This window comes from Girardinichthys multiradiatus, chromosome 22, assembly GCF_021462225.1.
Source record: "Girardinichthys multiradiatus isolate DD_20200921_A chromosome 22, DD_fGirMul_XY1, whole genome shotgun sequence".
Classification (NCBI taxonomy): Eukaryota; Metazoa; Chordata; class Actinopteri; order Cyprinodontiformes; family Goodeidae; genus Girardinichthys; species Girardinichthys multiradiatus.
The window spans coordinates 44,085,655-44,107,917 of NC_061814.1; the positions used below are offsets into that span (position 1 = coordinate 44,085,655).

The window sequence follows — 22,263 nt, forward strand, 5'->3', positions numbered from 1 at the left end:
ACTTTACAAACTGCTTTTGCTCTGGCATTTTCTTCATCTAATCCCATTTTTTTCTCATTTATTCAATTTACACTGGATTTCATATTTATGTGCCATGATTTTTGTCCCTGGTTCTAGATGGTTTTATTCTGTGACTTATGAGTTGTCTGGGTTTCGTTGTGCTTTAATCTTGATTTTTTTTTGTCTAGTTTAGATCTTTTTCACATGTTCTTTTTTTGAGGGTGTGGTGGGGGCCTTGATCCTTCACAACCTGCCAGCAGTGGTCCATGGTCAGAGGTTTCCAGTGACAAGAAAACCAGGAGCTCCATCTCAGACTCAACAGGCCTCAGTTAGTAGGTAAAATGACAATGTTTATGACAAAACAATCTGGAAGACTATAATTCCATGTTTGGAAGTGATGAAGGAGAGACTTTTACTAAGAACAAGATTGAAACAGGACTTAAGTTTGCAAATTGGCATCTGAATGAAGCACAAGACCAAGATGGAACCAAAGTAGAGATGTTTGACCATAAAACAATGAGGGCACCTTGTTCTCACTGAGTCGATCATGAACTCCTCTGTAAACCAAAGTAGTCTAAATGTGGGTCCATCTGTAGCTGGAGCTTGGTCCAAACTGGGTCATCTATAGAACAAGGATCCCAACACAGCAGCAAACCTACGAAAAAAAGAAAAAAAATGTATGTGTTGTTATGGCCCAGTCAAAGTCCAGACTGACCTAATTGAAATGCTGTGATGGGACTTGTGCAAATAAATATCTGCCAACCTCAGTGAACTAAACTGAAGGACTGACACAACTGATGAGTTATTGTTCCTAAATATGTTTTTAAGCTGTTGGAGTAAAGTTTTGAGTTTTTAATCTGACTGTCTGGCACTGACTCCCCCCTTTTACCCAACAGGTATCTTACCTGCAGTGAACAAGCGCAGACGGAGCTCCACCAGGAAGCAGTTCTTTAATCTTGGTTCAAATCAAACAAAAAACAGGAATGACTTCATGTTGGTGGATGCAGGTCTGAGAATAAACAGCAGAAACAGTGAAGTTTACAGTGAAACCAGCAAACTAGAAGTCTTTAAGGTGAGCACTGAGCTGCAGAAACATTTGGACCCAAGTCAGAGACATTTTTTATTCACGCAAGAGCGAGGAAGAAAGAACAGGAACTCTGACTGTTTTATGTTCCTAGAGATGGGTGGACAAAGACCTACAGGTCCTTCTCAAAATATTAGCATATTGTGATAAAGTTCATTATTTTCCATAATGTCATGATGAAAATTTAACATTCATATATTTTAGATTCATTGCACACTAACTGAAATATTTCAGGTCTTTTATTGTCTTAATACGGATGATTTTGGCATACAGCTCATGAAAACCCAAAATTCCTATCTCACAAAATTAGCATATCATTAAAAGGGTCTCTAAACGAGCTATGAACCTAATCATCTGAATCAACGAGTTAACTCTAAACACCTGCAAAAGATTCCTGAGGCCTTTAAAACTCCCAGCCTGGTTCATCACTCAAAACCCCAATCATGGGTAAGACTGCCGACCTGACTGCTGTCCAGAAGGCCACTATTGACACCCTCAAGCAAGAGGGTAAGACACAGAAAGACATTTCTGAACGAATAGGCTGTTCCCAGAGTGCTGTATCAAGGCACCTCAGTGGGAAGTCTGTGGGAAGGAAAAAGTGTGGCAGTAAACGCTGCACAACGAAAAGAGGTGACCGGACCCTGAGGAAGATTGTGGAGAAGGGCCGATTCCAGACCTTGGGGGACCTGCGGAAGCAGTGGACTGAGTCTGGAGTAGAAACATCCAGAGCCACCGTGCACAGGCGTGTGCAGGAAATGGGCTACAGGTGCCGCATTCCCCAGGTCAAGTCTCTTTTGAACCAGAAACAGCAGCAGAAGCGCCTGACCTGGGCTACAGAGAAGCAGCACTGGACTTTTGCTCAGTGGTCCAAAGTACTTTTTTCAGATGAAAGCAAATTCTGCATGTCATTCGGAAATCAAGGTGCCAGAGTCTGGAGGAAGACTGGGGAGAAGGAAATGCCAAAATGCCAGAAGTCCAGTGTCAAGTACCCACAGTCAGTGATGGTCTGGGGTGCCGTGTCAGCTGCTGGTGTTGGTCCACTGTGTTTTATCAAGGGCAGGGTCAATGCAGCTAGCTATCAGGAGATTTTGGAGCACTTCATGCTTCCATCTGCTGAAAAGCTTTATGGAGATGAAGATTTCATTTTTCAGCACGACCTGGCACCTGCTCACAGTGCCAAAACCACTGGTAAATGGTTTACTGACCATGGTATCACTGTGCTCAATTGGCCTGCCAACTCTCCTGACCTGAACCCCATAGAGAATCTGTGGGATATTGTGAAGAGAACGTTGAGAGACTCAAGACCCAACACTCTGGATGAGCTAAAGGCCGCTATCGAAGCATCCTGGGCCTCCATAAGACCTCAGCAGTGTCACAGGCTGATTGCCTCCATGCCATGCCGCATTGAAGCAGTCATTTCTGCAAAAGGATTCCCGACCAAGTATTGAGTGCATAACTGTACATGATTATTTGAAGGTTGACGTTTTTTGTATTAAAAACACTTTTCTTTTATTGGTCGGATGAAATATGCTAATTTTGTGAGATAGGTATTTTGGGTTTTCATGAGCTGTATGCCAAAATCATCCGTATTAAGACAATAAAAGACCTGAAATATTTCAGTTAGTGTGCAATGAATCTAAAATATATGAATGTTAAATTTTCATCATGACATTATGGAAAATAATGAACTTTATCACAATATGCTAATATTTTGAGAAGGACCTGTACAGTGACACCAAGTGGACAAAATCTGAGCTCCCAGGATAGGTTGTGACTTTTGTAAAACTACAATTTGTGGTTTAGGTGAGAAAAGTAAATGTATATTCTGTAAAGAAAAGTCACTGACCGATTTAATTTGCCTTAATCGTGTGCACATTTCAGTCAATGCTCATTTTATGTGAGGTCTCATTCATCCAGTGCTGTTTGCAGCACTCTGTCACTGACACTGTGGGCCCCCCTATGGGGCCTCCTGAACCGAGCAGCACCGAGCAACTGGCACTGACTTGTAAATGGGAGGCACTGAGCCAGGGAGAATGAAAGAGAGGGGAGAAAAGAAGGTGAGAAGAACGTAAAAGTGTGAGGTCTGATTACAGAGTGCTGCAGTGAAGGCGAAAAGAGAGTAGGAAGCTGAAATAAACTGTGAAAAAGTTAGAAGAATTGATTTTTAGTTTAGTGGAATAAGCAGCTCAGACCTGAATGCATTTTTCTCCATCTGGGCTGCAGCCAACATTCCTGGTTGTCCTGTCCAGTCCTGCATAAAGAAAAAAATAAAAGACAGTTACTGAGGTTTAAAATGCCTTTGAGACAAACAATGTGGATGATGTAATCGTATTGCATTATGTGGAAAAATGACATGATGGTCCAAACACGCTGAAAATGATGGTGCTGGAGTTAAAACATAAAAGAGATGAAGACATTTGTTCTACTGAGAGCAGCAATATCACCTGGAATTAGATATTAAATCAACTTTTTTCCACATGTAGAAACAATCACAATGAAGGATGGATGGATGAATGGATGGATGGATGGATGATGGATGGATGGATGGATGGATGGTTGGATGGATGGATGGTTGGATGGATGGATGGTTGGATGGATGGTTGGATGGATGGATGGATGGATGGATGGTTGGATGGATGGATGGTTGGATGAATGGATGGATGGAAGGATGGATGGATGGATGGATGGTTGGATGAATGGTTGGATGGATGGATGGTGGATGATGGATGGATGGATGGATGGATGGATGGATGGATGGATGAATGGTTGGATGGATGGATGGATGGATGGATGGATGGATGGATGGTTGGATGGAAGGATGGATGGATGGATGGATAGTTGGATGGATGGATGGATGGATGGTTGGATGGATGGATGGATGGATGGTTGGATGGATGGATGGATGAATGGTTGGATGGATGGATGGAAGGATGGATGGATGGATGGATAGTTGGATGGATGGATGGATGGTTGGATGGATGGATGGATGGATGGATGGTTGGATGGATGGATGGATGGTTGGATGGATAGATGGATGGATGGATGGATGGTTGGATGGATGGATGATGGATGGATGGATGGATGGTTGGATGGATGGATGGTTGGATGGATGGATGGATGGTTGGATGGATGGTTGGATGGATGGATGGATGGATGGATGGTTGGATGGATGGATGGTTGGATGGATGGATGGTTGGATGGATGATGGATGGATGGATGGATGGTTGGATGGATGGATGGTTGGATGGATGGATGGATGGATGGATGGTTGGATGGATGGATGGATGATGGATGGATGGATGGATGGATGGATTGATGGAAGGATGGATGGATGGATGGTTGGATGAATGGTTGGATGGATGGATGGATGGATGGATGGATGGTTGGATGGATGGATGGATGGATGGATGGTTTGTTGGTTGGATGGTTGGTTTATCAGGGTAACAGTGCTAGGCTGGTTTAAATCTTATCTGTCTGACAGATTCCAGTTTGTTCATGTAAATGATAAATCATCTTTAAACTCCAGGGTTAATTGTGGAGTACCACAGGGTTCAGTACTTGGACCAATTCTCTTTACTATATATATGCTTCCAATAGGTCAAATTATCAGGCAGCATAGGATAAATGTTCACTGCTACGCTGATGATACTCAGCTTTACTTATCCATAAATCCTGATGAGCCCAACCAGTTAGATAGACTACAAGCATGTCTTGAAGATATAAAAACTTGGATGACTTTACATTTTCTGCTTCTAAATTCAGACAAGACAGAAGTTGTCGTCTTTGGACCGGAGTCTTTATAAAAGAAACTGCTTAGTCAATCACTTAACCTGGATGGCATTAAATTGACCTCCGGTAATAAAGTAAAAAACCTTGGTGTTATTTTTGACCAGGACATGTAATTTAAATCCCATATTAAACAGGTTTCTAGGATTTCCTTCTTTCATCTCCAGAACATTGCCAAAATTAGAAATATCCTGTCCAGGAGTGACGCTGAAAAACTAGTTCATGCATTTGTTACTTCAAGTCTGGACTATTGTAATTCTTTACTATCAGGATGTCCACAAAATGCAGTTAAAAACCTTCAGCTGATTCAAAATGCTGCAGCAAGAGTTCTGATGAAAATTAAAAAGAGAGATCATATTTCTCCTATTTTAGCTTCCCTTCATTGGCTCCCTGTTAAATCCAGAATATAATTTAAAATTCTCCTCCTCACATATAAAGCCCTTAATGATCTAGCTCCATCATACATCAGAGATCTGATTGGTCCATATGTTCCTAACAGAGCACTTTGTTCTCAGACTGCAGGTTTACTGGTGGTTCCTAGAGTCTCTAGAAGTAGAATGGGAGGCAGATCCTTTAGTTATCAGGCTCCTCTCCTGTGGAACCAGCTCCCAGTTTTAGTCCGTGAGGCAGACACCCTGTCTACTTTTAAGGCTAGGCTTAAAACTTTCCTTTTTGATAAAGCTTATAGTTAGAGTGGCTTAGTTTATCAGGGAGGGAGCCTTCCTCCCTCCCTGTTGGTTGGAGTAAGGGGGATTCAGGTTTAGCCTAAACCGGCTCAGTTATGGTTGAGGTCCAAACACACCCTCCATTTCTGCTACCTGTATGACCTCTTCTCTTTTCCAATGGTTATAATCAGTCTGACAGAGAGAGGTATCCCAATCCTTGTGGTTTTTAGTATAACAATGACCATCAGTTGGACCCTTTGTGGGGTTCCTTGAGACGACATTGTTGTAAATAAGCGCCGTTTAACTAAATAATCTGAACTGAAACTATCTGTGTAGTTATGCTGCTATAGGCTTAGGCTGCTGGAGGACATAACGACAACTTTCACCCTCTTCGCTACATTCTCATACTACTCTCCAATTTTGCATTGTTTGCTGTTATTTCAGCTTTTAACTTTGTTCTCTCTTTTCTCTTCCTAGAAGCTACACCTGGCCTGACTCTGTGTCTACCTGTGACACCTTTCTGGAGAGGGGCATCGTCCAAGCTTCTGCTGGCAACAACTTAATGCTCACCTTCTACAGATGATCCACATGGCTCTGTCTTTCAGTGTTTAACTCTTTCTCTCTCCTAGACATGGCTACTGACTGAGCTTCTACTGTAACAAACTCTATGTTCTCTCTTTCAGACTCTAACCTTGAAAACTGGCTCAGAGTTTATCTGTTCTTTCTTTCTAGATGAAACGACTAAAGGAGCTACATCCATTAACATTTACTTTTCCTTCCCATAGAAAGTACTCCTGGATCAGTGCTTCTTTGTTCTCTTTGTGTCTCTGCTCTGTTCTCTCAAACCTCCAGTCGGTCGTGGCAGATGGCCGCTCACACTGAGCCTGGTTCTGCTGGAGGTTTCTTCCTGTTAAAAGGGAGTTTTTCCTCTCCACTGTCGCTACATGCATGCTCAGTATGAGGGATTGCTGCAAAGTCAACGCCAGTGACTGTCCACTGTCTCTACATGCTCATCCAGGAGGAGTGAATGCTGCAAGTCACTGACTGGATGCAATCTGCTGGGTTTCCTTAGATAGAAAAACTTTTTATCCAATTTGAATAAATAACTGAATCTGACTGAACTGTTCAATGATTAGGATTAATTGGAATGTATGAACCTGACTGTTGTGAAGAACCTTGAGACGACATGTGTTGTGAATTGGCGCTATATAAATAAACTGAATTGAATTGAATTGAATGGATGGTTGGAGGAGGAGCTTTCAGTTACTGTGGAACCGGATGCCAGTTTGGGTTCTGAAGGCAGAACAATATTCTAGGCTGAAGCTGAAACGTTTTCCTTGATAAAAACTTAAAGTTAGACAGACGTTTTTTTTCTTTTTTGAAAAATTAATTTAAAAGAGGGCTCCACGGTGGTGCAGTTGGTAGCACTATTGCCTTGCCGCAAGAAGGTCTTGGGTTCGATTCCCGGCCGGGGTTCTTTCTGCATGGAGTTTGTTTGTTCTCCCCATGCATGAGTGGGTTCTCACCAGGTACTCCAGCTTCCTCCAACTGTCCAAAGACATGTTAGGTTAATTGGTTTCCCTAAATTGCCCTTAGGTGTGAGAATGAACCAGGACAGGAACCCGGAACCTCTCGCCCGTAGACTGCTGGAGATAGGCACCAGCTTCCCTGCGACTCTCTATGGAATGAGCGGGATAGAAGATGACTGACTGAATTTAAAAGAATCGGTGCAATAAAAAGATTAAAACTGTATTCATCTTGCAGGAATTATAGAAAAACAAAGTTTTCTGTTTGTAGCTGCTTTTAATGTGTTAGAGTTAGAGAGCTGATAAACACAGACAAGTGTAAAATAAGACACAAGTGAACCAAGTAAGTCTGACTTGCAAGGGTGAGACAGTCCTCTTCCAAACAGTGACTTCCTTCCTTCTCTAACATATTAAAAGCAGCTACATACAAAGGGAGAAATCCTTGCACCAGCCTTTTATTTACAACTCACATTCCTACAAGTAAAAAGTGTTAATTGGTTCAGCCAGTTCTTACAGAGATTTCAACCTAGAAGTGTAGTCATTCCCATATATGGTATAAGCATGTCATGTCCAGGGATTGATCCACTCCAGACCGCATTCTTTAACTTCCCACAAACACTTTTTCACACAATCATAAGAATCATCTTAACTATAGTCAAACTTCACACATAAACATGATTTAAACTAAACAATGGTAACTTATATACATTTTTCCAACATAATGGTTTCCAGTTTCAGGAAGCACTGAAAAAAATATCTGGGCCACAGACTGCAGGAAGTGAGTGAGCAAAGACCAACTTTAAGTTCAAGTTCCTGCAGTGACCTCATGACATCCCACCTTTAAATGCCCCCAGAGCTGGCTGATAGAAGGAAGGGGAAAGTGAAAAGTGGGAGGATTGTCCTCTTGTCCTCGTAGGCCGGCTCAGAAGTTGGCTGAACATTTAGCAGGGATCTCCCATTAATCACTCCTCCATGAATCAACAGATTTTCCTCCATGTGCGTGCAGAGAGGAGGTGCTTTCAGTCTCCTCCTCCTTTGACTACCAAACCCATCCCTCTTCTGTTTCCTCGTCACTCATAAAACTGAGCAGAAAACAACTCTTCCTGTTGCATTTCTTACTCTCCGATTTCCCACAGCTTGCAGCTGCTCCTGTGACTTTTTGTCTCCGGTTTCCGATCTGTGCTGTAGAATTATCATTCAGCGGGATGAACAACAAACCCCTCGCTGATAAGATGCAGGCCAGGATGGAGAAGGCGAAGGAAATGAGTGACAAGGACAAGCTGTACAGATTCAAAGGGGTTTTGTACCCGACCCTCATGTGTCCCGAGGAACATTTAAAGTGTCTGGATGACATTAAGGTCAGAGAGGACGACATCATGCTGGTGGCGTATCCCAAATGTGGTGAGCAACAGAAAAATGACCCTGACTATAAAGTTTACCATCAGATGGCATTTTAAACTTTGCATCATCCTTATTTCAGAATTTCCGGATATATTTTCCACACACTGCCTTGTTTCATGCCTCGCTGCAAGCAGAAGATTAATTTCAATAGTAAAACATCAAAATTGATTATCTGGTAGTTCACAAATTGTAAGATACTTGTGCTTTTAGGTGGAAATCATCAGTGGGATTGAACAACTCAGTAAAATGTTCCTGGAAGCAACAGAAATCCAAATCTCACTGTAAAAAGAAGGTTTCTGGACAGTTGCTTTGCAGGAAACAGACCTCTGAGCTGGCACTGTCCTGTTTTGGTTAAACAAATGAAATGAGGGAAAACAGTTGAAGGCAAAGAAACAGAAACTCAATCAGGGTCAGGAGTCAAACTGCTTTTCTGGAGCATTAAACCAATCCTGCAGGGGCCAGTTGTCAACCTGCTCTACAGGTTTAATGGCAGGTTACCTGTCAGGGGAAAAATATGACACAACCTGCAAGTGGTGCAGAACCGATGGTTTCACCTGCCTGCACTCTGTCCTCTGTCCAAACTAAACATGGCTGCTTCCATTGTAAATGGTTGTGACACTCCTGGAAGTAAATCAGGTTGAGTGTGGGAGGAAAGCCACTCCCAGCTAGAAGGCTGGAGCATTGGTGCTCCTAAAGCATTCGCCTTGGATGTACAGAGGTCTTTCATGCAGCTAATAAAAGTTTTCTACACTTTTAGCATCTATTCAACTTAGCTCCTGTTGACCTTGATAAGTACAACAAAGTTAAGGGTAAATACATTTGAACTCATTAAAAGCATCAGAATGAAGGGTAGATCTTGTCTGAGGTTTGTGTTTTTAAGTGAAACCTGATTACTTTCCTCCATGTCAGTCTGGAAATTCCTGTTTGGAAATCTATAGTGATGCTCACCAAGATAATCGCCTCTTCAAATCTGCTCTCCAACTAAGATCTGTGTTTCAGCTGAACTTGGAAGTGAAAATTTCAAAAAAACCAAACAAAAACAAACTGAACACTCCCAAAGGGGTCTAACTCTGAGGTTTCTCATCAACCCCGACCGCTAAATCCAACATGGCTGCCTTGGATATGAAAAGTGTTTTTTGCAGCAATAAACTGCTTAGTTGGTTTTCTGTTTCATTAAATCAGTTGCAAAATAGTACTGTCCAATCACACCTAGTGAATATTTAGATGCTTTGCTTGAATGCAGAAAGTGCAAAAAACTTCAGTATTGTTGGCTTACATTGCAAAGAGTTGTTATCCTAGCTAAAGAACAAAATAAAGAGCAAATCCTAGAGGTTTTCAGGCTCGCAACATGAACAAAGTCATGTTAAGTGGCCTGAATGTGCCAGGATTTTACCTGCAGGAAAAAGCAGTCAGGTTGATCTCAGTTTGGCGAATCTGGGAGGAACTCTCATGTTGGGGTGAAGCTAATATCTACTCGGAGCAGGAAACATTAGAGAATTTACGGCATGAAAAATAAAAAATGGAACTTGGCACAAATATGCCGATCATGGTTTCTTTTAGAACATTATGTTTCAAATGGAAAAATGAAGGAAAGCATCGTCTGGGTCAGGAAGGATGTTCATGTATCTGTCAGTTCAGACTCCTCTAAGGAGACTGGACCTGTAAGCATGGTTGTAGAGAGGAGGGTGTCCTGTTTGAGAACCTCAGGGTCTCATACTTACTTTTTGCAGATGATGGCCTCATAATGTTGTTGAAAAGGAGCTATGGAAAGATGTTTCGAGACCGATGGTCATTTACATCCCTGGATAAAAAATCCATGAGAGGCAGCTGCTGGGATGTTCCCAGGATGCTTTCGGCCAAGGTTTGCTGAGGAACCATCAGTATTATGCTTTAATATACCCACACCTGCAAATTAAATATCAATTAGACCCTCTATCGAGCTTTACCTGAACAAGCATTAAGTCTGGGAATAATAGAGACGTTCAATAATCTGAGAGCTGCAAAACCAAACAAGAAGCTTTTGCTTGCATAGAAACTGACAGTTAATCAATGTTAAAACAGCAATGTTATCAGACCAGTAATAAATGTTTAAACCATATTTCTACAACATAAAACCAGATATACAAGGCATTAATCACACTAATTAGGAATACAATAAAGTAGTTCAAATTCCCGTATGCTGTAAATCTAATCACTATTAAAATTCAAAATAAAAATGAATCAATAAATTACAGACTGTAGAGTCCAGGTGCCAGCGAGTTTACCCAATTTACTTTACAAAAAGTTTTCTGCTTTATGTTTGAGGAATAAGAGTGAAAGAAAGTGCTTCAGATGTAACTGCATACCTGCCTCGATGTAGTTTAATTTAAACACGAAACATAACCCTGAATATTTTATTTATATTCCTGTTAAATGTTAGTTTGATAATAAATGACCGAAGCCCTGGTCACACCTGTTTGCACCCATCTAAATCCTGTTATTGTGTATTCATTCAGAACACAAAGCATCACAAACATTTATTATGTGCCTGAAGGACGGCTTTGTTTTTATGATCCTGCTACACTCTTTCTGTTCATCTGAATCCACGCAGAGGTTCTGAGGGTCCAATGTTCAGCTGGGATGAATTATGGCTGTAAATAATATTGTTACTTCTGAAATATTTAAAAAGAAAACAATTTTTTTATGTTAAAATTGTTGCTGAATGTGACATAATGTTTAGAATCAGAATCAGAATCAGAATCAGAAAAGCTTTATTGCCAAGTAGGTTTTTGGACATACAAGGAATTTGTTTTGGCATAGTCGGTGCAATACAATACAAATAAAAAAGTATAAACATATCTACAATATAATATAAATATATGTGCTCAGTTTTAAGTGAGTGAGAGTAAATATAGAGCAGTATAAGATGCAAGAGCAATACAACAGTGCAGGTGATCATTGTGCAAGTAAAGCAGGAGTCCAAGCTGAGCGTTAATGTAACGCATAGAGTTGCAAGTTACAGGTGTCCTGTCAGCAAAAAAAAGGGGGGGTGTGGGGGAAAGGGACAGTGTCAGGGTGGTTTCCGGGCTTTGTTAACCAGGCTGGTGGCAGATGGGAAAAAACTGTTCTTGTGGCGTGAGGTTTTGGTCCGGATGGACCGCAGCCTCCTGCCAGAGGGGAGAGTTTCAAAGAGTCTGTGACCGGGGTGGGAGGGATCAGCCAGAATCTTCCCGGCCCGCTTCAGGGTCCTGGAGGTGTACAGTTCCTGGAGCGACAGTAGACTGCAGCCAATCACCTTCTCAGCAGACCGAATGACACGCTGCAGCCTGCCCTTATCCTTGGCTGTAGCAGCGGCGTACCAGATGGTGATGGAGGAGGTGAGGATGGATTCAATGATGGCTGTGTAGAAGTGCACCATCATAGTCTTTGGCAGGTTGAATTTCTTCAGCTGCCGCAGGAAGAACATCCTCTGCTGGGCTTTCTTGATGAGGGAGCTGATGTTTGGCTCCCACTTGAGATCCTGGGAGATGATGGTTCCCAGGAAGCGGAAAGATTCCACAGTGTCAATTGTGGAGTCACAGAGGGTGATGGGGGCAGGTGGGGCTGGGTTCTGCCTGAAGTTCACAACCATCTCTACTGTCTTTAGAGCGTTGAGCTCAAGGTTGTTCTGGCTGCACCAGTCCAACAGATGGTCCACCTCCCATCTGTATGCGGACTCGTCACCATCAGAGATGAGTCCGATCAGGGTGGTGTCGTCCGCAAACTTCAGAAGCTTGACAGACTGGTGACTGGAGGTGCAGCTGTTGGTGTACAGGGAGAAGAGCAGAGGAGAGAGAACACAGCCTTGGGGGGAACCGGTGCTGATGGTCAGGGAGTCAGAGACGTGCTTCCCCTGCCTCACGCGCTGCTTCCTGTCAGACAGGAAGTCAGTGATCCACCTGCAGGTGGAGTCGGGCACACTCAGCTGGGAGAGCTTCTCCTGTAGCAGAACTGGGACGATGGTGTTGAAGGCAGAGCTGAAATCCACAAACAGGATCCTGGCATAGGTTCCTGTGGAGTCCAGGTGCCGGAGGATGAAGTGAAGGGCTAGGTTGACTGCATCATCTACAGACCTGTTGGCTCTGTAGGCAAACTGCAGGGGGTCCAGGAGGGGGTCGGTGATGTCTTTTAGGTGTGAGAGCACAAGGCGCTCAAAGGACTTCATCACCACAGAGGTCAGGGCGACGGGTCTGAAGTCATTAAGCCCTGTGGTCCTTGGCTTCTTGGGAACAGGGACGATGGTGGAGGACTTGAAGCAGGTTGGCACATGACATGTCTCCAGTGAGGTGTTAAAAATGTCTGTGAAGACTGGAGACAGCTGATCAGCGCAGTGCTTCAGGCTGGCTGGTGAGACAGAATCCGGACCAGCAGCTTTCCGGGGGTTCTGTCTCCTGAAGAGTTTGTTGACGTCCCTCTCCTGGATGGAAAGAGCCGTCCTCGGCGTGGGTAGGGGGCTGGTGGGGGGGAACTTCAGGGTGGGGGTTGGAGGTGCCAAGGCCCCTCTTGAGGTTGGGGAGGTGGGGGTGGTGGATTGTGGCTGCAGCTGTTGGGGGGCGTCGTGGGAGATGGTTGCAGGACTGTCCCTTTGTCTTTCAAAGCGGCAGTAGAACTCGTTCAGGTCGTTGGCGAGGCGTCGGTCGTTGATGGAGTGGGGGGCTTTCGGCTTGTAGTTGGTGATTTGTTTAAATGAAACTATCCAGCCAGTTACCTGATATGTGTCACAGAAGGGTTGGTGGTTATGGAGAACACAAATACATGCAAAATGGAGGGTGGAGCAAAAACAAAAGATGTTCAATAATACAGAAACAAACTCTAAGGTCCAAAGATTCAAAAACGTGAACTGAAGATTCAGTAACTAAATAAAAAACCAACCAGTAACCAGAGCAGGATCGAGCAGGTGAACCAGCAGTGATTAAAGAACCAGAGGGGAATAAATACTGAGAATCAATGAGTGGAGCAAGAAACAGCTGGATGTTCTGGTTGCTGGAAGTTAGATCCTGATCTAGAAATGACTTCAGATCCAACCAAATCTTAATCCAGTTGCATGTTTGACATCCAGAAGGATTTGCTCCCATTAATGCTAAGTGACCAGGCTAACTTTTTTTTAGTAATACAATCAGATAAGGATTTATCGCTCTGCATTTTATGCAAAAGATCACTAAGGGGATATTTTTATATTATATTTATATTTTATGTTGAATTGCCTTTTCATCAGCATGCTCAGGCCCGTGTATCTGGTCCATCAGAACAGATGTTAACTGATTGATCTTAAATGTTTAGACTATTTGTAATGTTTCACATGACAAGTTTATACTTCACCATAAAATTTTGAAAGCACCTCAACTAATTTTTATTCACTAAAGTATAAAGTATGCTGTTTCTCCAGCGGAGCCCCCACTCACAAGCCCTCACAAAGCCTACTGTTCAGGAAGCAAATAGTAGCATTTCCAAGGTGGCTGTGGTGCATCCGAGGAATGTGACGTGTCTTTCTAGGAGGCTTTGCCTGCATGATGAAAGCTGACATGAAGACAGATGAGACAATGTCCTTCAGAGGAGGTGGTGTCTGGAGCCTGATTTGTCATATTTATCTGTGGGTGTGTTTCTTTACATCCCCTCAATATATCCAATGAAAGGCTTCTTTGGAAACAGCTAAAAACCCAGCTCTAGAGGGCAGATTAAAGGCAGTCAGAGGAGACTAAAAGACTGTTTCTGTAAAATATTTTAGAATAAACTGGAGTATTAACCTCAGCAACTGCTTGAGAAGATGTTTATCTGTGTGAAATGTGTCCTCATTTAACAGCAGGACCTGATGCCAGATGAACCTCTCAGTGAAGTTTCAGAGAAACACGTTGACTCTCCTCCAGACAGATGCTCAGATAGAGAAAACCTGCAGCATGTATGCATAATACCAGCATCATTTGTAAATAAAGCTTAAAACAGGAATGTTCTGGTTGCTGTACATGCTTCTTTCCTTCCTTCCTTCCTTCCTTTGTTCATTCATTCATTCATTATATGGGTGTGCAGGCTTTAACTGGATGGTTGGTGTCATGAAGAAGATCATTGCAGAAGCCACCCAGATGAAAAATGAATCCAAGATGCCCCCCCTGATCGAGTTTTGTGGACCAGAAGTCTTGAAGGTACTCACTTCCTGCGAACAAAATATTACCTTTAAATGAACACGTGAAGTAGTTTGAGAGGAAAATCTTGGATTTGTGGCGTGCATATCTGTTTGTACTTTGTGTCCACATGTAGTGCTACTGTGTTGTCTTATCAGTGGGGGCAACATCTGTGTTCGTTGGTGACCCACATTAGAAACCAGACTGCTGTCTTAGTCCAGATTGGGTGCGGCAGATACTGAGGTAAAAGGTTGAGTCTTGCAGGCTGAGATTAAGTTTGTCAATAGCAATTAATCCAGCTGGTTTAACAGAGTAAAGTGAAGTTGGTAAATATATCCAAACAGGTTCTGTCACCTGCTGCGGGGGAAATTTAACTAACATGTATTGCATGGTTAGGCCAAACCAATGGTGTTGGTTAAATCAAGCATCTGTGTGGGATATTCAGGACATTCTATTGTTAATCTGTGATCATTGGGCTAGAAAATTCTCTGTAATCTATTTCTGAATCGGACCTGAACACAGTTCAATCAATCAATTCAATGAGGACACCTCCATCAAAGCGAGGAGAAACCTTCAGCAAGATCCAGAATTCTCCAGAGGCATGATTTGAGAGTGTTGCTCAGGAGATGTTTGGGTTTCTCCCTGGACCTGATGAGCAGAGGACAAAAGTTTGATGGATGAATGGAAAATCCACAGGATCCTTCTGAGCGAGGATCAGAGAAGTGCTGCAAATAAAAACAACTAAGCATATGTATTACATGGGGACTTCTTAAAATGAGAAATAAAATCTCATACTATGTACTCCCAGTAATGACTAAAGCAACTCAGATATGGAGAACAAGCTCTAAAGACAGACCAGAAAACAAGACTCAGAATAAGAGTTTATGAAAGTTTTAGTCACAAAGATCTCATTCTGAACATTAGCTTCATTTTTCCACCTGGGTTTTTCAGGCCATGAATGAGGCTCCATCTCCAAGGTTTCTGGGGACTCACCTTCATCCAGACAACATGCCCGCCTCCTTCAACGAGAAGAAAACAAAGGTACATTTTGAATGGGCTGTAAGCTACCTTCAAGTCAGTAACAAGAGTTGGATTTTATTCTTCATGAATATTTTCTAGTCACATTAATTTAGTCAAGTCGATGAAGCCAATGAATTCAAACATCTTGACGTTTTTTGGTGCTAATGTTCATGTTCAAATTAAACACTTTTCCTCCAGTTGACAACAGCATCATCTTGGGGTTCTGAAAAACTCAATTTTAATCAGCGTATTTCATCTACTTTCCTAGATGGTGGTGGTCTTCAGGAACCCAAAGGACACCTTGGTCTCCTACTATCATTTCTGCAACAACAACCCGGTCCTGCCGTCTGTGGAGTCCTGGGATTCTTTCTTCTCCCAGTTCATGAAAGGAGACGGTGAGTAAAAAGCAAACTTTCAGGGTGTGATGATACTGTAGGGATCTAAGAGAATACGTACAAATGTTCACTTTAAACAGGAGCTAAACTATAGGCTCAGTTTTAAAAACAGGAAGAACAAGGAGAGTTCTGGATCTTGCTGGAGGTTTCTCCTGCACAGCTGCAGACGCAACATCCTGAGGCCCTCATGATAATATCTGGAGATTTGAATTATGTCACGCCATCCTGTGTGTTCTACCTTTTTGGTAATGATACTGGACTCGTTACAAAAATGTACAAACTCAAATAAATAAGCCTGAAACCAGCCAGAGTAAAGCTTTAATCCCAACAATGAGTTCAAGTTTTTTATAAACTGATTAAAGCATTGAAACAAGCTTCAGGTTTTTGGTTCTTTTAAGATTAAATTCTTTCTAAAATTTTGGAAATAAAAGGACGATGACACAAAGACGTAAAACTGTAGTAAAACACCCCCAGAATGGTCTTTGGAACATAAGCAGCAGATATGACAAACATAACCAGACCTGCAGTCAATATGTCTTTACATTTGATATTTTACCTGATTTGTGGCAGAGCTGTGGCATAATTTAAGAAATACACATTAAAACATCGTTATTATTAATTTTTGTCTTTTAAATTTTATATTTAGAGTCTTTCATTTCAACAGAAAAGGTTTTTTCAAAAGAAACGTTCATGTGAACCAAATAGTGGACTTAATTTATCTACATCTCTCGGTGGCCTTTCCAGAACTACTCTGAACCTCTCCGAAGGTCTCCCAGCTCCCAGGTTTCTCGCTCTATATGTTTCCATGTACATTAAAGAGATGAATGGTTTAAATTGCAGCTTCTGTTTCTCACAGTTGGAACCTCCATGTATGAGTTAATGACCTCACAGCAGGTACAGCTGAGTCAGCAGGTTACTGTGGGGAGTTCTGGCCCACTTTATGCCAACATGCCACTCAGAAACATAATCAACTCTTCAGATTGACTGATCTGTGGGACGTTTTTATTCAGACCAAATTTCTGGCTCAAACTTAGAACAAGTGTTGATAAAACAGTAATTTGTTAAACGAACATTTACTGATATTTATGTGTGTAGTTGCCTGGGGTTCGTACTTTGATCACGCCTTGGCCTGGAACAAGAAGATGGACGACCCCAACGTCATGGTGGTCACCTATGAGAACTTGAAACAGGTAGATCCCTCTGATTGCTGGGCTGAGTCTCTGAGTTGGTTGGCTGAACCGTCGTGGAAATCTGCTCACAGATTGTGTTTCCTATCCTGTAGGATCTCAGCGCAGGTATCCATCAGATATCCAGCTTCATTGGCTTCAGTCTGACAGACAATCAGGTGCAGCAGATTGCAGGAGCGAGCACCTTCAGTGCCATGAAGGAGAGCTCAGTCAACTCCCACGGCAACATGGGAAATGTCATCTTCAGGAAAGGTGACCAACACATCATTTTCTTTTAGCTCCAGAACTGAGTTTCATGAGTAGAAATATCTTCTTTTACCTTTACATTCATAAATTACAGCGTCGTTTCAACTATTTTAGTTTATAACCACTAAAGAGGGACATTAATTTCTCTTTTAGTCTTTTCCTGCAGGATTCTCTTTAAAATGAAGGCAGAAAAGAATAGCCAGGCACATTAACACAGGATTAGATTTTATAATTTGAACCAATATATGTTAAAAACAGACATTTTATTCCTTTCTACCTGTGCAGGGGAGGTTGGAGACTGGAAGAACCATTTTACTCCAGAACAGAGCAGAGAGATGGACGAAGCTTTCAACAAACACCTGGCAGGAACGAATCTGGGAGCCAAACTGGACTACCAGCGTCACTGTCAGTAGAAAAAAAAAGATTGAAAGAGGAACAACAAGAGGGGAGCGATGGAGAAGAAGAGCTGCAGGGGCTGAAGAAGGCATCAACACGTAACTACGAATTCAACTACGGATTTACTCTGAACTTGTACAGGCTGCTGGTGCCTGACAGACGCAGCTCAGGGCATAACCCTTACTACAGCACAAGGGAAAATAAGGACAAAGGGAACATTTGGTTATGATAACTTTTTTTGATGTGGATATATTAAAAATAAGGTTTGATATTTATGATGCCATATAAGCAGCTTAACAATAAGTGAAATAAGTGAACTTTAAGTTAACTTTAATGATGATGTGTGAGCAGCAATCAGGGAGCCACATGCAAACATATCAGCTGAAATAAATTTGTCACAAAATGTAAGAAACTGAAAATAAAAACAGAAACTTTTTTTCTTTATCAAAACTTCACTAATCAAATTTAATTTTGTCTTTAGTACCTTTAAATACTAAATCACAAGTTTTTTGATGGTTTTTTTTTTTGCCTGTATTGATCTTTTTTATGTTTCTTGGGTAAATTTTCCACAAAGGATGATTAATTCAAGTTTTAAATCATTGTGGTGCTGTTCCTCAGTAAACACTCTAAAGTCATGTTAAATAAAATTCTAACATTTGTGCATTTTCTGTTTCATTTAAGTCACCCTTTATAGCAGTGTCCTAATTGGTAGAAATACTCACCTGCATTTTCTGAGAATTTCTTTGCTTGGAAAAAAAACCCCAAAACATTGAAATTGCTCATTTGATTTTCATCACTTATTAATTCAATGCACTGATTTTTATCATTAAATGTTAGCAGAACTGATGAACAAAGCGCATTACTTTGTTTCTTGCAGAAAACCTGCTCTTAACTAATTTTGTACAGAGACTTTAAAATGACAGGACAGATACAGACATTAAGATGGCTTCATCAAACGTGCGGTAAAACCTGTAAATCTATTACTCTGTTAGAGTAACTGTTGTTGTCTGAAGAGGAAGCTCCAGAATGCCACAAAAACTGTGAAATTAGACAAACAAAGCATTCTTTCTATGGCAGTTACAGTCTAAAGCTATAGCAAAGTCACCACACAGGTCATGGTAATGTTTAACTGGAACAGACTGTCAGGGGTTATACTGTACAACATGTGTAAAATCACTACAGACTGGGAAGAAAGCAGTGTTTTAAAACAGTGAAACAGACATCGATCTTTCCCATGGGTTAAAGTATATTCCATAACATATGCAAAATCCTTACAAACCACATGGATTTGTGTATTACCAATGCATTTTAAATAGACAGTCACCTTTAGTTGTGTCTGTGGCAGAAAACAGATGAACAGGAGCCCTGGTTGGACATACAACCTTGTGTTTTACAGCCGTCAAGATTAACAGTTTTAAAATGAATACATTCTAACGCATAAGTAAAATCCTTCTAAAAGCAAGTTCAACTTGTAACATAAACATCATTTTTAAAAATAAAACAGAAACATTCTTAAAGGCCTTATCTCGCCACTATGCAGCTCCACCAGAGTTTTGTGTACTTTTGGCGGCACATTTCAGTGAGTACACTGATTTCGCAAAAAGAAAAAAAGAATAAAAATATATAATATAGGGTACTCTGCACTACCACTCGGCCCGTAGGCTGAAATGATAATCAGAGAGTTGTCCCCAACCCGAAGGCGCAGGGATACAACCCTCTCATCCACTGGGGTAAACCCCAACACGAGACGGCTGAGCTGGGGGGCAACAAGCAAACCCACACCAGCCCGCCGCCTCTCCCCGTGGGCCACTCCAGAGTAGAAGAGAGTCCAACCCCTCTCAAGGAGATGGGTTCCAGAGCCCACGCTGTGCGTGGAGGCGAGCCCGACTATTTCTAGTCGATATCTCTCGACCTCCCGCACAAGCTCAGACTCCTTCCCCCCCAGCGAGGTGACATTCCACATCCCTAGAGCCAGCCTAAGCATCCGGGGATCGGGCCGTTGAGGTCTCCACCTTCGTCCGCCACCCAATCCTCTTTGCACCGGTCCCTCATGGTTCCCCTGCAGGTGGTGGGCGTCCCTGTCGGGGCTGCTGGATAGTGCCCCTCCCGGGGACTCCATTATTCTGCTGGGGGACTTCAACGCCCACGTGGGGAACGACAGTGACACCTGGAGAGGCCTGATCGGGAGGAATGGCCTCCCCGATCTGAATCCGAGTGGTGTTTTGTTATTGGACTTCTGTGCTAGTCACGGATTGTCCATAACGAACACCATGTTCAAACATAAGGGTGTCTATCAGTGCACTTGGCACCAGGACACCCTAGGCAGGAGGTCGATGATCGACTTTGTTGTCGTATCATCAGACCTTCGGCCGCATGTTTTGGACACTCGGGTGAAGAGAGGGGCTGAGCTGTCCACTGATCATCACCTGGTGGTGAGTTGGATCCGCTGGAGGAGGAGAAAGCCGGACAGAACTCGGCAGGCCCAAGCGCATAGTGAGGGTCTGCTGGGAACGCCTGGCGGAGCCCTCGTCCAGGGATGTATTCAACTCCCACCTCCGGGAGAGCTTCGACCAGATCCCGGGGGATGTTGGAGACATAGAGTCCGAGTGGACCATGTTCTCTGCATCTATTGTTGATGCTGCTGCCCATAGCTGCGGCCGTAAGGTCTGCGGTGCCTGTCGTGGCGGCAATCCCAGAACCCGGTGGTGGACACCGGCAGTAAGGGATGCAGTTAAGCTGAAGAAGGAGTCCTATCGGCTGTGGTTGGCTTGTGGGACTCCTGAGGCGTCTGACGGGTACCGTGAGGCCAAGCGTGCTGCGGCCCGGGCGGTGGCAGAGGCAAAAACTCGGGCCTGGGAAGAGTTCGGTGAGGCCATGGAGAAGGACTACCGGTTGGCCTCGAAGCGATTCTGGCAAACCGTCCGGCGCCTCAGGAGGGGGAAGCAGTGCTTTGCCAACACTGTTTATAGTGGGGGCGGGAGACTGCTGACCTCGACTGAGGACATTATCGGGCGGTGGAAGGAGTACTTCGAGGATCTCCTCAATCCTGCCATCACGCATTCCATGGTGGAAACAGAGGCTGGGGACTCGGGGTTGGACTCTTTCATCACCCAGGCTGAAGTCACCGAGGTGGTTAAAAAGCTCCGCGGTGGCAAGGCTTCGGGGGTGGATGAGATCCGGCCTGAGTACCTCAAGTCTCTGGATGTTGTAGGGCTGTCATGGTTGACACGCCTCTTCAACATTGCGTGGCGGTCGGGGACAGTGCCTCTGGACTGGCAGACTGGGGTGGTGGTCCCCCTTTATAAGAAGGGGGACCGGAGTGTGTGTTCCAACTACAGGGGGATCACACTCCTCAGCCTCCCTGGTAAGGCCTACGCCAGGGTATTGGAGAGGAGAGTCCGACCGATAGTCGAACCTCGGCTTCAGGAGGAACAGTGTGGTTTTCGTCCCAGCCGTGGAACACTGGACCAGCTCTATACCCTCTACAGGGTGCTCGAGGGTTCATGGGAGTTTGCCCAACCGGTTCACATGTGTTTTGTGGACCTGGAGAAGGCATTCGACTGTGTCCCTCGTGATGCCCTGTGGGGGGTGCTCCAGGAGTATGGAATCGGGGGCCCTTTATTAGGGGCCATCCGGTCCCTGTACGAGCGGAGCTGGAGTTTGGTCCGCATTGCCGGCACTAAGTCGGACCTGTTCCCAGTGCATGTTGGACTCCGGCAGGGCTGCCCTTTGTCGCCGGTCCTGTTCATAACTTTTATGGACAGGATTTCTAGACGCAGCCAAGGGCCGGAGGGGGTCTGGTTTGGGGACCAGTGGATTTCGTCTCTTCTTTTTGCGGATGACGTGGTCCTGCTGGCCCCCTCTAGCCAAGACCTACAGCATGCGCTGTGGCGGTTCGCAGCCGAGTGTGAAGCGGCTGGGATGAGGATCAGCTCCTCCAAGTCCGAGGCCATGGTACTCGACCGGAAAAGGGTGGCTTGTCCTCTTCAGGTTGGAGGGGAGTTCCTGCCTCAAGTGGAGGAGTTTAAGTATCTCGGGGTCTTGTTCACGAGTGAGGGAAGAATGGAGCGGGAGATCGACAGACGGATCGGTGCAGCTGCCACAGTAATGGGGGCGCTGTGCCGGTCCATTGTGGTGAAGAGAGAGCTGAGCCGAAAAGCAAAGCTCTCAATTTACTGGTCGGTCTACGTTCCTACCCTCACCTATGGCCATGAACTTTGGGTCATGACCGAAAGAACGAGATCACGGATACAAGCGGCTGAAATGAGCTTCCTCCGTAGGGTGGCCGGGCACTCCCTTAGAGATAGGGTGAGGAGCTCGGCCATCCGGGAGGGGCTCGGAGTAGAGCCGCTGCTCCTCCACATCGAGAGGAGCCAGTTGAGGTGGCTCGGGCATCTATACCGGATGCCTCCTGGACGCCTTC

At 43.8% G+C, this 22,263-nt stretch overlaps 1 protein-coding gene and 1 long non-coding RNA gene across 2 annotated transcripts; one reads left to right on the forward strand and one right to left on the reverse strand.

Moving 5' to 3' along the window:
- Positions 1-102: 102 nt before the first annotated feature.
- On the reverse strand, positions 103-8,027 carry LOC124858927. Its single transcript, XR_007035975.1, has 4 exons — positions 7,900-8,027; positions 3,277-3,335; positions 906-1,009; positions 103-655 (listed from the first exon to the last, which is right to left on the reverse strand). It is a non-coding gene; the product is annotated as an uncharacterized LOC124858927 (long non-coding RNA).
- A 111-nt stretch (positions 8,028-8,138) lies between these two features.
- sult6b1 (sulfotransferase family, cytosolic, 6b, member 1) lies at positions 8,139-18,503 on the forward strand. Its single transcript, XM_047351249.1, has 7 exons — positions 8,139-8,462; positions 14,505-14,617; positions 15,548-15,637; positions 15,885-16,011; positions 17,107-17,201; positions 17,294-17,450; positions 17,730-18,503. The coding sequence occupies exons 1-7, from the start codon at positions 8,267-8,269 to the stop codon at positions 17,855-17,857; spliced, it is 906 nt and encodes a 301-aa protein (XP_047207205.1). The 5' UTR covers positions 8,139-8,266; the 3' UTR covers positions 17,858-18,503.
- Positions 18,504-22,263: the final 3,760 nt, after the last annotated feature.

Bases quoted from the DNA above. Each gene is read 5' to 3' on its own strand.
- sult6b1 (XM_047351249.1), top strand. From the start codon at position 8,267: ATGAACAACAAACCCCTCGCTGATAAGATGCAGGCCAGGATGGAGAAG. The intron at 15,638-15,884 runs GTACATTTTGAA...CTACTTTCCTAG, and splicing joins TCAACGAGAAGAAAACAAAG to ATGGTGGTGGTCTTCAGGAA. The intron at 16,012-17,106 runs GTGAGTAAAAAG...TTATGTGTGTAG, and splicing joins CCAGTTCATGAAAGGAGACG to TTGCCTGGGGTTCGTACTTT.